Raw genomic sequence first — 14,030 nt, 5'->3', positions numbered from 1 at the left:
TGTGACACCCTTGTACCCATAGGTAAAATATACCCGCACTATATCACTATTACTGTCTAATAAAGCCCATCAACTAAAATAAAATCATTCTCTAGCTATCATTTGTTTAACTATCAATTTATGTAATCATATAGTTTGTTATATTTGAAGTTGAACGTATTTTTGTTTGTTTGTTTGACATTTTGAGCGATTGATATATTCGAATTTAAGACTTTCCTAATGGGTACGGGTTACCCAACCGGTAAAATTATATGACAGATATGGATATGAGCACGCGAGCGGATGACCAAATGAAAATATGTCTTTTCGTATCTTTAGATGGGCTATTTCATGCCTGCATAAATGGATCGTGCTTGTGTTCGCCCGTGGGCTATGACCTCGTCGAAGCATGACCTGATACATCAGGCCTGGCCAGTCTAGACCAAAACTATTTTGGGTCGTGCTTTTATTCGTGCTTCGGACCAGCCCACCAGACTCGATCCAAATATATAGCTCTAGTTGTTATGCTAGTTGATAGGTCCATAATCTAGTTACATAAGTATTTGCAGTAGAGATTAATAACACTTAATTAGTCAAAATCATAATTACATATAAGATAGTTTATTTATTTTATACGTTTTGACTAGTATAAATTATAGGCCTTAGTTAGAGAAATATATTGACTAATTCATCCCTCTTAGAAGTCAAGTGTCCACAACTCCCATACATCCCTCATATTGGTTAGCTGGTCTGAATAGCATTCCATAGTTTCCAAGTTTGACTCCCAGTAATAGCGAATTTTAGACCGAAGTTAAAAAAAGTGTCGATTATTCAGTGCACATATAGAATCCTTACATTTAAAATTAGATCTAACGATACACGATATGAGGTGTTTTCTGCAAACTAAACCAATTAACCAGATATGGGAGTTGCGTTTTTAAAAGAATCGAGTGTTGTTAGATCTAATTTTAAAAATCATGATTCTAATTAAGCACATGTGCACCATATATCATTCTAAAAAAATACTCGAAGGCTGCCTTGCTCTTGTAGGTCGAGTTTTATGCAAGTAATAAGCTGAGCAATAGCCTATGCAGTGTGGTGAATATATACAATAATTGAATGTGAAAAACATTTGAGAGACCCAAGTAAAAGTGACAATAAAAAAGTTGCTTATGAAGACATAAGCAAATAAAAGACAAAGAATGTCATTATATGGTATGATTCTTACGACTTTGCTAATAACTAAACACTAGGATCTATTGTTAGCCTTGCTCTATTCAACATGCAATTAACATAAGCGCTAGGTGGACAGTTTGTCTAAGCTTTGGGCATGGCTAAATAAAAAAAATGTGAAATAGAACGGAAATTTCCAAGTAAAAACAGATCCGTAAAAGGAAACGTCTTGCTTTCTTGTTTTTGTCTCATGGACTAGCAATAATTAATAAAAAAAGCATACGCTCTCTGTCGCAATTTATAATTTGTTTAAACTTTTTTTTATCAAATTTGACTGGATTAAAGTTTTTATATGCTAAATAATGTCGCAGTAAAAATTAATAATAATTATAATTTTTAATAAGACAAGTATATCAAATTTAGAGTAAAACGATATTTTTTTGGATAAGAGGATTATATTTTTTTAGAGTAAAACGAATCATAAATTAGAACGAACGGAGGGTTATCTTATTTCTCCGGTTCCGAAGAATACTCATCGTCGTGTGAAGCATGGCCCACAAAAGCGATGGTACGGACAATTATTGTCCACATCGGATACAAGCTGACTGGACAGGCAAATAATTTATGCATGTTCCATGGTAGCCCGTGAAGGAATGGTGCCCACAGGCGAAACTTTTTGGAAGACCGATCATCACAAGGAACCAAATCGGATCTGGAGACGATATCCCAGCGCCGAATCTAGCCACGGAGCTCCGTCGGGGACTTGGAGTCATTAGACTGCGTGTTTGGTTCTGACGTCTTAAACTTTCTCCAAACCGCTAAGCAGCATGACCAAATGAGAGCTCGTAAATAGAAATTTTAGAGACTAAAATTTAGTCTCTAAAATTTAGAGGTGTGATGTGAATAAAGAAACCAAACAACCTCTAACAAAATAGGTTAAGACAATTGATAAACAGCAACGGGAAAGGTTCATCGGAGCCACGGGATTTTAATAGTGTACTGTAGCCTAAATTCGCCCTTTCCACGAGCAGAGCTAATATCTGTTAGCAGCGAAACCACACAAGTCCGGTCGCGTCGCACGTCACTTTAGAATGTCTCCATCCGTTTCCTGGTCAAGATTCCCTGTCTGACACCAAGTAAAGACTGTTCGTTTTACCATAATTTAAGCATATTTTAACTGTAATCAACTATATATAAAAATATTAGTATTCATGGCACTATATTATTTGTTTATTAGAGAGACCGTTGAATATATTTGTGTGATATTTTTATCTACAGATATAAATACTGTTAATATATATATTTTTAATAAATTTAGTTAAACTTGTAGTAGTATATCTAGTTTGGAGCGAAGGAAGTAGTACTCTGTCATTCGAGGCCAGACACGCCGTGACAATCCTGTCCAGCTCAACCAACAACGACGGCGCTGGCCGCTGGGCGACGGGACGGGATGGACGCTGAAAGGTGGACGGTAACAGGTCAGTTTGACGGAACCGGGGTCTTCGCTTCGCTGCAAGAGCCGTCAACCTACGCAGGTAGCGCCAATACGCGGATGGACGTTAACGCCCCTGTGAAGCTGTCTTTAATAAGTCCCCTGGGGCCTCAGCCAGCGGAGCATCCAGCTCACACTTCACGCGCTGAGGGAGCAACCAGAACAAGGCTCCTCTCGTCGTTATTGCTGAGGCTCCGGCCGAGTAGAGCTCAGGTAATCTCTCTATCTCTCTCTCTCTCTCTCTCTCTCTCTCTCTCTCTCTCTCTCTCTCTCTCTCTCTCCCTCTCTCTCTCCAGGTTGCGTTGCGTTGCGTTTTACCTTGGGACCAGCCATGTTCTCCTGTTGCCTCCAGACTCCATTGTTTGCAGAGGACGTCGTACGTAACTACCGTACGTATGCTTAGGGCGCTAACGCAGGCCTTATGTCCTCTCTGTAAACAGGCCATGAACCTCTACATGCTTAAACAAACGTCCCTCCTCCTACCGCTGCTCCTTTGCTGTGTCTGTAATACCGTCCGCTGCTCGGCAGCCCCGGACACCAACACCAGCGCGGAAACGGACGCGCTCGCGCTGCTCGAGTTCAAGCGCGCCGCCAGCGATCCAGGGGGAGCGCTGAGCAGCTGGAACGCGAGCACCAGTCTCTGCCAGTGGAAGGGCGTGACGTGCGCCGACGACCCCAAGAACAACGGAGCAGGGCGAGTGACGGAGCTCCGCCTCGCGGACCGCGGGCTGTCGGGCGCCATCGCCGGCTCCGTCGGAAACCTGACCGCCCTCCGCGTCCTCGACCTGTCCAACAACCGGTTCTCCGGCCGGATACCTGCTGTCGACAGTATCCGCGGCCTCCAAGTCCTTGATCTGAGCACCAACTCGTTAGAGGGGAGCGTTCCAGATGCACTCACAAACTGCTCCAGCCTGGAAAGGTTGTGGCTCTATTCCAACGCGCTTACGGGTTCAATTCCTCGAAATATAGGCTACCTTTCGAACCTAGTGAATTTCGACCTGTCCGGGAACAACCTTACCGGGACCATCCCGCCGTCGATCGGAAACGCCAGCAGACTGGACGTGCTGTACCTTGGTGGAAATCAGCTGACGGGGAGCATTCCGGACGGTGTAGGGGAGCTGTCAGCTATGTCTGTGCTGGAACTAAACAACAATTTGCTGTCAGGTAGCATCCCATCGACCCTTTTTAATCTGTCGTCTCTTCAAACGCTGGACTTGGGTTCAAATATGCTGGTCGACACCCTTCCGTCTGACATGGGGGACTGGCTCGTCAGCCTCCAATCTCTCTTCTTAAACGGGAACCAGCTCCAAGGTCAGATACCATCGTCCATTGGCAGAGCTTCAGAGCTACAATCTATACACATCTCAGCCAACCGCTTCTCTGGCCCGATCCCAGCTTCTCTGGGCAACCTCTCCAAGCTCTCAACTCTCAACCTCGAGGAAAACGCCCTCGAAACACGGGGAGACGACCAGAGCTGGGGGTTCTTGGCCGCCCTGGGAAACTGTGCCCTTCTGAACTCACTCTCACTAGATAACAATAATCTACAGGGAGAGCTACCAGATTCGATCGGTAACCTGGCCCCAGGTCTTCAAGTCCTGCGTATGGGCTTCAACAACATGTCAGGAACAGTCCCTCCAGGCATAGGCAAGCTGCGGAACCTAACGACGCTTGGGCTAAGCCACAACAGGTTTACTGGTGTACTTGGAGGATGGCTCGGAAACCTGGAGAACCTGCAGTACGTAGATCTTGAGAGCAACGGTTTTACTGGGCCCATCCCACCTTCTGCTGGGAACCTTACACAGCTCTTGGCGCTCAAGCTAGCGAACAACGGGTTCCAGGGCTCCGTACCAGCGAGCTTCGGTAACCTTCAGCAGCTCGCGTATCTGGATCTGAGCTATAATAATCTCCGAGGCAGCGTACCTGGCGAGGCCCTCACTTCACCAAGAATGAGGACGTGTGTTTTGTCCTACAACAGTTTGGAAGGCTCCATACCGCTTGATTTTAGCAGGCTTCAGGAGTTAACTGAGCTATCTCTCTCCTCTAACGCGTTCACAGGGGATATCCCTGACAGCATAGGCCAGTGTCAAATGCTACAGACAGTCGAGATGGACAGGAACCTCCTCACGGGCAACGTCCCAGTATCGTTCGGCAACTTGAAGAGCTTGAGCACTCTGAATCTTTCGCACAACAATTTGTCAGGTCCCATCCCGTCAGCAGCTCTCACTGGCCTACAGTACCTGACACGCCTAGATATCTCTTACAATGACTTCACCGGAGAAGTTCCGAGAGACGGAGTGTTCGCAAACGCCACGGCTGTTTCACTCCAAGGCAACCGGGGACTGTGCGGAGGAGCAACGACCCTCCATATGCCTTCGTGCCGAACTAGATCTAATAAGAGGGCGGAAACACAGTACTATCTGATAGAAGTTTTGATCCCAGTATTTGGCTTCATGTCGCTTGCATTGCTGATATACTTCTTGCTCATTGAGAAGACGACCAGGAGACGACGACGGCAACATTTGCCGTTCCCTTCGTTTGGCAAGCAGTTCCCTAAGGTCACCTACCAAGATCTCGCCCAAGCAACGAAGGACTTCTCGGAGTCTAACCTGGTCGGCAGAGGAAGCTACGGGTCAGTGTACAGATGCAGGTTAAAGGAGCACGGAATGGAGGAGGAGATGGCGGTGAAGGTCTTCGACCTCGAGATGCCAGGCGCGGAGAGGAGCTTCTTGGCCGAGTGCGAAGCGCTGAGGAGCATCCAGCATCGCAACCTTCTGCCCATCAGAACCGCGTGCTCGGCGGTCGACAACAGGGGCGGCATGTTCAAGGCCTTGCTCTACGAGTTCATGCCTAACGGGAGCCTGGACACGTGGTTGCACCCTAGAGCGGCGCCGCCGGCGGGGGGCGGGAAAGCTCCGAAGCGTCTAGGCTTCTCTCAGAGAGTGAACGTCATCGTCAACGTAGCCGATGTGCTGGACTATTTGCACCACGAGTGCGGGAGGCCGACTGTTCATTGCGACCTGAAGCCCAGCAACATCCTCCTGGACGACGACCTCAACGCCCTTCTGGGAGATTTCGGCATCGCGAGGTTTTACGCTGACTCCAAGTCAGCACCGCCGCCGGCGGTAGACGACCCAACTAGTTCCGTCGGTGTGAGAGGGACTATAGGATACATCGCTCCAGGTATGTTTCTATAGCTTCCGTTTAACATTCTTTCGTCATGGAAACTTACATTTTCCTTCATTTTCTACGAGAAACAACTAGTAAACTATAAATTCTTGTATATGTTGTGAACCTACTCTACAGAGTACGCGGGAGGTGTCCGCCTGGCGTCTACCTCTGGAGATGTTTACAGCTTTGGTGTAGTTGTTTTGGAGATGGTGACAGGCAAGCGACCAACAGACCCTACCTTCAAAGATGGGCTGGATATCGTCAACTTTGTGAGCAGCAACTTTCCGCATCAGATATCCCGCGTCGTCGATCCTCGTCTCAGCGAGGAGTGCAAGGAGTTTTCCCGAGATAAGGTGGAACCAGAAAATGCAGCTTACCAGTGTTTACTGTGCCTGCTACAAGTAGCTCTTTCATGCACGCACCCGTCACCAAGTGAAAGGGTCAGCATAAAAGAAGTAGCCAACAAACTGCATGCAACCCAGATGGCATATGAAGGAGCGAAAGAAAAGAAATAAAATACATGTTTCAGCATAGTGATAGTGTGATACCATGCTACGAGAAAAAGGGACCAGAGTGGTTGTCTTAGCCGTGTTTGACCGCGTTCCTCCTGCCGCGGCTAAGCTGCCATTATACATGTCCAAACGGGTCGGGCCTAACGGGTAGCCCGAAGCACGGCACGGGTTAGGCCCGACCCGTACCCGGCACGGCACGGAAGGCGACGGGCTCGGGCCGGCCCGGCACGACACCCGGGCCGTGGTTGGGCCTGAGTCGGGGCACGTCGGGCGGAGCCCGAGCACGGCCCGTTTAAACTTACGGCCCGTTCCAAGCCCGGCTCACATCAAAATATCCCTCCCCGACTCCCCCGTCCGCCGCACCGCCCGCACGCGCACACATTCCAGTCTTCCACATTTTCGTCTCCTCTCTCGCCCTCGCGACCTCGCCCTCTCCGTCTCCGTCACACTCGCGGACTCGCCCTCTCTGGATCTCCTTCGTGGAGTGGCTCCGTGGATCCGTGCTTTGCGCTCGTCGGCCGTCGACTGTCGTGTTCCTCTTGCTCCGGTGAGCCGACATAGCCCCTGCCCCCTGTCTGTAAGTTCGACTACTTCTCGGCTTCTCCTAACCCTAAACCTAAACTGGTGAGTGGTGGTCGTCGGTGACTTTTCGGTGCTCTTGCTCTTCCGATTTGTTCTTAGATCTCTTGTTTCCTCTCGCCTTCTCCGTCTCGCTTCTTCGCTTAGGGTTTAGGGTTTGTGCCTCCCTGATTCTGTGCGACTGTGCGTGCCTCTCCGGCTCTCCGTCTCGCTTCTTTGTTCTAATCTGCTCTGCCTACACTCGTCCAATCCTCCTTGACCTCAAGCAACATCAGCTCTGCTCCTCTGGTTGCCCCTCGTCGACGACTCCGGTGCTCCGGCCACTCAGGTGAAGTTCTATTTTCCTAGATCTACTACCTTTGTGCTCTTGATTTTGATATTTTGTATTTTATTTATACGATTTGAAGGTCGTTGAGGAACCGGTGACGTCGTTGAGGAGACGGTCAAGTATCCCTCCATCTCCATGGATCTTGATCAGGACGCCGAGTCGGCGGAGCGTGAGCTTGAGGATCACAACGAGCGTTTGGATGAGTTGGCCTTGTTTGGGATTGGCACTGCCACTGGCAGCAATGTTGATCCCGTAGATGTTGATGCGGCGCCTGTGACTGCCTCCTCGAGCCCCACTGCCACTGGTGGTAGCACTGCCCGTGACAACCGGCCGAGGAAGAGGCTAGCGACATCTAGGGTTTGGGCTGACTTCGAGGAAGTAACTGGGCTCGACGACAAAGGTAAGAAGGTAAGGATCTCTGCTATTTGCAAACACTGCAAATGTACCTTGTCTGCTAAATCTTCATCTGGTACTGGACACTTACTTAGGCACCAAGAACATTGTAAAGCTAAAATTGAACATGACCGAGCAGGCATAGTTCAGTCAGTCCTTAAATTTAATCCTGATGGGTCTGTCCAACGTTGGGAGTATTCTACATTGGTTGCACGAACTGAAATGTGTCGATTGATAGCTAGAGAGGATCTGCCTTTATGTTTTGCTGAGTCTGATGCTTTCCATGAGTATATTACCCGTGCGCATAACCCCAGATTTGTTAAGTCGTCTAGGCAAACAATTGCTAGAGATTTAATTAAACATTACAATGGTCGAATGGAGGGACTAATTGAAACTTTGAAGTCTTCAGTTTCATCTGTGGCACTAACTTCTGATATTTGGTCTGGTAAAGCCAAAGAAGATTATATTAGCGTTGTTGCCCATTATGTGAATTCTAATTGGGGTTTGGAAAAACGACTACTGGGTCTTAGGCCTATTGAGTCTGCACATACTGGTTCTAATATTGCTGAGCATATTTCTATGGTAGTAGATGATTATGGAATAGTAAATAAAATTTTTGCAATTACCTTGGACAATGCTTCTTCAAACAAAACTGCTATGTCTCTTCTTCAACCTATGTTTACTGGTTACCTTGACTTTGCCTGCAATGATATACTTGACTTAGATGATGGTGATGGTTTGAGCTCTATATTTTTGCATCAAAGATGTGCTTGCCACATTATTAATCTTATTGTTAAATCTGGTTTGAAGCGCTTGAAGCCTTATCTTAGTCTTGCTGGCAGGGTGCTTGAGGAGCGACGACGACGACTTACAACAGATATGGTTGAGGTCTTATCTTGTATTAAGGATTGGGAGCTGGCAGATAAGCATATGCAGAATACTGTGGAGAAGGAGACCAAGGAACTCGAATCAACCTTTGAGAACATGTACCTTGATGTTGAAGATAGTTCAAACAAGAGGGGGAAAGACAAAGATGTGGAAACTGGTCCCTCAACTTAGGTCTTAGGAGTTGGTTGGACTCTTCTTAGTTTACTTCTGTCTGCTATGTTTTACTTTTCTACTGATGTAATGAACTTAATGAACACTTGAACAATTAGGAGCTGGCTGTACTCTTTTCCTTCCTAGGGTTTTCTCACGAGGTGTGAGTTTTTACCTAGGAAGGTTTTTAATGAGGCAGCATTGCACTAACAGCTCCAATATTATTCAACTTATCTTGCCTTCTCATTTTTAGCTTGCTGGTACTTGTGAATTGTGAATTTGTAATTGTGAATTTGTGTAATTGTGAATGTGTGATCTTGTAATTGTGAATTTTTATCTTGCCTTGTGAATTGTGAATGTGTAATTGTGAATTTGTGATCTTGTAATTGCTGGCAGAATCTATGTGTGTAATTGTGAATTTGTGTAATTAATTTTTACTGGTATCTAGGCTAATGGGCGGCACGGCACGTGTAAGCCCACCGGGCTGGAAGCCCGGCACGGCCCGTTTAGAGGGTCCCCGTGCCGTGCTTGGGCTCTAAGTCCGGCCCGTGGGCAGGCACGGCACGACCCGTTACTGTCTGCGTGCCGGGCCAGCCCGGGCACTATTCGTGCCGGGCCTAATCGTGCCCGGGCCGGGTTAGCCCGGCACGCCCATTTGGACATGTATAGCTGCCATTACTTTTACTATCTAATGGACTGTAATATATGATTTGGTGGTGACTTAATTATATTATGTATTAATATTTGAGGCTGCCATTCATCGAATAAGTCTTCAGCATCTGTGAAAGCGTGCTGCAGAACTGAAGGGATAGCATCTAGAGGATAGAAAGAGCTTTTTGACTGTCCTTTTTAGTCTTTTTTAGCATCTAGAGAATAACATCTGTTGTGTAGTGTGGTAGTGCAGCCTCTAGGACTATAAATATGTGTCCCCAACCCTTAGATGGGTACGACATTTGAGTAGTGTGTGAGAAATAAAAGAAAATTGCCCCAACTCGTAGTGTTATTCTCTCGATGAGAGTTAGAGTCCCGCTGCTTACAATTGTTATCGGAGCCAAACTATCTTGCAGCCTAAACATCTCTTACTCATCTCTTTCCCGCGCCTCTCCCCATGCTCAGTCGGCAGCAAGAGCTCCAACTGTTCCGTCCTCTCCTGCTCAGACGAGCAGCCTTTCGTCTGAGACAGACTCATCACACGCAGCGACCCCTCACTAGCCCACCATGTCCCTACGCTCGGTCACTTCGAGTGCGCGGCGCCAGTAGGAGGCCAAGGTCGTCGCGGCACAAGAACGCGAGCGAGCAGCAGCAGCGACTGCAGCGACAGCGGCGAGGGCAGCACGGCTTGCGGCGGTGGAACTGGCGGCAGCGAGAGCGAAAGTAGAAGCAGCGGAGGCGGCGGATGCTACACGTGCGGCGGCAGAAGAGCTCGAGGCTCTGCGTGGCAGTAGAGCCGGCAACTCTGCTTCTATCGACGACAACACCGACGAAGAGCTCAGGCTGGCGAGGGAAGCAGCGCGAGAGCAGGCGGCACAATGGGTTATGTATACTTGGCATTGGGCTAAATATGATAGAATTAAATAGATCGTGCGTGTGTTGCCCGATGAGCTTATTCGCAGGTCCAAACATATCCTATGACGTGCCTTGGATTGACCCGGATAGAGTTACTATCATGCCATGTTGTGTCGTGCCCGTGCTGGACCATAATATTCGCATCTCGTGCTAATCCATCTAGTCTGGCCCATCTGATCAGATTCAAATCAGCTATACATCCACCACTACAGGAAACAGGCTCTTTGCCGAGTGCCAGACGCTTTGCCGAGAGCAATTTATCATACACTCGACAAAATAAGCTTTGCTAAGTGCCACGACGAACAAACACACTCAGCATAGACCTCCTTTGCCGAGAGCCGAACACTCAGCATACATAGACGCTCGGTAAAGGAACTGAAAGGGAAATGGACCAAATCATTTCCTATAAAATATTTTGGTGGTTGACGTCCAACACAAACCATGTGGACTAACTAGTTTGACTAGATACCATTCATCTCAGGTGCATAAAGTTCAACACAAAACAAGAAAGAAATTCAGTTGGAGACACAATCAAATTTGGAGCAAGACATGAGAGTGTGCTGCCAAGTGGCGTAGCAGAAATTGTCTGTTGCACTAGGCCCAGGCACAAACGAACCTGCCACTCTCGGGAATTCGCCAGGCGCGCTTCGCTATAATTCACCGGACTGTTCGGTGTGCACCGGACATGTCTGGTAAGCCAACGGAGCAACGACTATCTGCGCGTCAACGGTCGACTGCAAAAGTGAACAGTGACGAACAGTGCACGACAGAAGTCAGAGCAGCTTAGTCAGAGGTCACCGAACATGTCCGGTGCCGCTTGAAGACGACAGAAGACGCCAACGATCAACTACTCCAAACCCTAACGGATAGCTGACGTGGCGCGCACCGTGTTGGTGCCTTTTTGGGGCGCCAATCACTAAACAAGAACCGACGGCAGTGCTCTCTACACAGGGGCGGACGGTCCGCGGCCTGGTGCAGGGCTTAGGTTCTCCTGCCTGACGGTCGGATGGTCCGCGCGTGCGCAGGGGGCGGCGAGGGTCGCCGATGGCGCCTGGATCTCGCTCCCGGGAGGGACCCCGTCGGGGAGGAGAGATCCTAGGTGATATCTAGGCTCGGGCAGACCGACCTAGACTCCTCTAATCGACGTAGAGTCGAAGAGAATCAGAGAATTTGGGGATTGAGAGGCTAAACTAGAACTAGACTAGAACTACTCCTAATTGTACATGAAATAAATGTGATATAAACGTGTTATTGATTCGATTGATCTATTACAAATCGGTTGTATACCTCTTTATTTATAGAGGAGGGGGGCTGGACCCTTTACAAACTAGTCTCCCGAGCTAATTCCGTGAATTTAGCTAACAACCGTAGCACAAAACTCGGAATCCTAATTTGCTCTGTGCACGCGTGGACCGTCCGGCCCCAGGGGCCGGACTGTCCGGTTCTCATTTTGGTGTTCAACATATGCCCCCTGCCTTTTGGTGGAGCTAAGCGAACCAAAAGCAACTAACCTGATGTGATCACATCGGTTTTCTTAGGCATCTTGACACCTACTAGGATAGTACGTAAGGGTCTTGGTCCCGATGGTTAACTCAACGGACGTGACCCGTTTAGCTTTGATCGGACTGTCAGTCCCAATATCACCGAGTGTCATTCTGGTCTTGACCAATTCGTCATCTTGCTTTCCTAATTTTCTGAGTGTTCTGGTGTAGCTCCTAGTCAACCAGGTCTTCTCCTTGTAGGTTGTCTTCCTCCATGGGTGTCGGTACGTCGTTGGAGCCTTGGAGGTGTCCTGGTGTAGTGTAGACGGTCTGGCCTCAGGGATCGGATGGTCTGCCTTACATGCAGAGAGCTGCACAGTTGTTGTTTTATTTTCTGCCTTTATGGCCGTTTGCTTTTCCTCAATAGCTTTTGGTCTCCATCTCTTCTGTGGTGGCGGGTACTTCAGATGTGTGTTATTGAATATCTTTTCTGCCTCCTTTTCCTGGTTCTCCTTTGCTCTTAAGCGTTGTAATTTTCGCTTTTGGGATCGTGTCAATCCCGACGGGCACCATCGAGGCATGGAGTACTTTGGATCGGCTATTTTGATGGCAGTCGTATCCTCTTTTTTGGTTGTGTTGGCCGATTCACCAAAAATCATTGGCCCTTCATTATTTTCCTGTATGACAACATCTGCAGTGTTCAATCGGTCTTGTACTGGAGGTGCCAACCTATTGAATACAGATGTCTGGGGTGCCCCCCAAGCGGGGTACTGTAGCATCCCAACTGGATATGGTGGCATGCCCCACATTTGATTTGGGACATATGGTGGAGGCATGTATGTATATGGATATGGCATAGGTAGATATGGGGTGGAGGTGTCCATGCAGGTACGCTAGGTCTTAATTGGACATTATGACCTCCCGTCCTTTTCGATTGGTGAGGTGGTCCAATCGGCCTAACCTGTTGTCGCTCCTGGGTGGGTACGCGAGGTCGCTTTGGTGGCCGATCAGTGGGGTCAGCCTTCTTTTTCACATATTTAGACAATAATTGATCAACGGTCAAGCCAAATTTGACCAGTCATCCGGATGCCTTAAATGTATTAGTTTTCCACGTACCTCTCTCTGGTCGTCGTGGTTTGAAGGTACGCGGTCGTTGCGGGTCTTGAGTATTACCGGACCGTCCGCTGGAATTCTCCGGACCGTTTGACGTAGTCCCGGACCGTCTGCGCCTGTACGTCGGACCGTTCGAGATGCACAGCACGGGCTCCTGCTCTTGCCCCTTGTTCTGCGCTTGTCCCCTAGTGCCGGAGGTTGTGATGGTCACCTTAAGAGTCTCCCCTCCATCAGGAGTCTTCTCGGCCACCACTTTCCTGCAATAAATCTTATTATTCCCATCGGCCTCTCGCGTGTCGCCGATGATTATCTCTTTGTCTTTGCCTTTATCGGCTGCGCTTGTCCGAATCAGGACCCTCTTGCCCTTGAAGTCGATCATATTCATTGGGAAGGGCTCCGTGTCCTCCTAAAATTTCAATCGTCCCTCGTTAATGGCCGATTGGATTTGCCGTCGGAACACATTACAATCATTAGTGGCATGGGAAAATGAGTTGTGCCACTTGCAATATGCGCGACACTTTAGTTTGTCGGCGGGTGGAACGATATAATCGATCTTAATGTTACCATTTTTTAGTAATTCATCGAATATCTTATCCCATTTGTCGACATTAAATGTAAACTTAACCTCCTCCTGCCGTTTTTTATCTGACTGCAAGGAGGAGCAAGCCGAAGATTTGGCCTGCTCAGGCCAAACTATTTCAGTAGTGTAAACTTCCTTTGGTTCATTGTCTGAACTACTTTGATTGTGATCTACTATATGGATATTATGATGAACTGTTTTGACTAGTTCTTTGCTTCGGCTTTCACAAGCCAAAGCTCTCTGATGTAATTGTGCTAGCGTAAAGAACTGGATGCCTTCTAATTTCTCTTTCAAATAATAGCGCAATCCATCAAAGGCTATTCCCGCTAGTTGTTTATCTGTTAAATGAATTTGAAAACATCGGTTTCTCGTATCCCGGAATCTCCAGATGTAATCATTAACCGATTCATCATTTTCTTGTCGTAGGGCCACTAAGTCTACTAAATCTAGCTCGTAATCGCTAGAGAAGAAATGTTCACGAATTTTTTGTTCTAAGTCTCCCCATGAAAAAATGGAATTAGGAGGGAGTGTGGCATACCATGTGAATGCAGTCCCTGTTAAAGATAATGAAAATAAACGCACACGGAATGCTTCGGTGTCGGCCAATTCTCCTAATTGAGCTAAGAAC

General features: G+C 47.8%; 1 protein-coding gene across 2 annotated transcripts; it reads left to right on the top strand.

The window, feature by feature from the left end:
- Positions 1 to 2,749: 2,749 nt before the first annotated feature.
- Positions 2,750 to 8,995, top strand: LOC100272957 (uncharacterized). 2 transcript variants are annotated; one of them, XM_020553151.2, is made up of 5 exons: positions 2,750 to 2,857; positions 3,085 to 5,824; positions 5,948 to 7,231; positions 7,311 to 7,631; positions 8,467 to 8,995. In XM_020553151.2, the coding sequence occupies exons 2-3, from the start codon at positions 3,088 to 3,090 to the stop codon at positions 6,325 to 6,327; spliced, it is 3,117 nt and encodes a 1,038-aa protein (XP_020408740.1). In that variant the 5' UTR covers positions 2,750 to 2,857; positions 3,085 to 3,087; the 3' UTR covers positions 6,328 to 7,231; positions 7,311 to 7,631; positions 8,467 to 8,995. The 2 variants fall into 2 exon arrangements, with proteins under 2 accessions (XP_020408740.1, XP_008681408.1); XM_008683186.3 differs by having other exon boundaries at positions 7,311 to 7,639.
- The last annotated feature ends 5,035 nt before the right edge of the window (positions 8,996 to 14,030 follow it).

This window comes from Zea mays, chromosome 5 (genome assembly GCF_902167145.1).
Source record: "Zea mays cultivar B73 chromosome 5, Zm-B73-REFERENCE-NAM-5.0, whole genome shotgun sequence".
Taxonomy (NCBI): Eukaryota; Viridiplantae; Streptophyta; class Magnoliopsida; order Poales; family Poaceae; genus Zea; species Zea mays.
The sequence above is the reverse complement of the archived record's forward strand: the minus strand, read 5'-3'. Positions and strand labels throughout refer to the sequence as shown.

Coding starts and splice junctions, on each gene's coding strand:
- LOC100272957 (XM_020553151.2), top strand. CDS start 3,088: ATGAACCTCTACATGCTTAAACAAACGTCCCTCCTCCTACCGCTGCTC. Junction 5,825..5,947: donor TATAGGATACATCGCTCCAG/GTATGTTTCTAT, acceptor CCTACTCTACAG/AGTACGCGGGAGGTGTCCGC.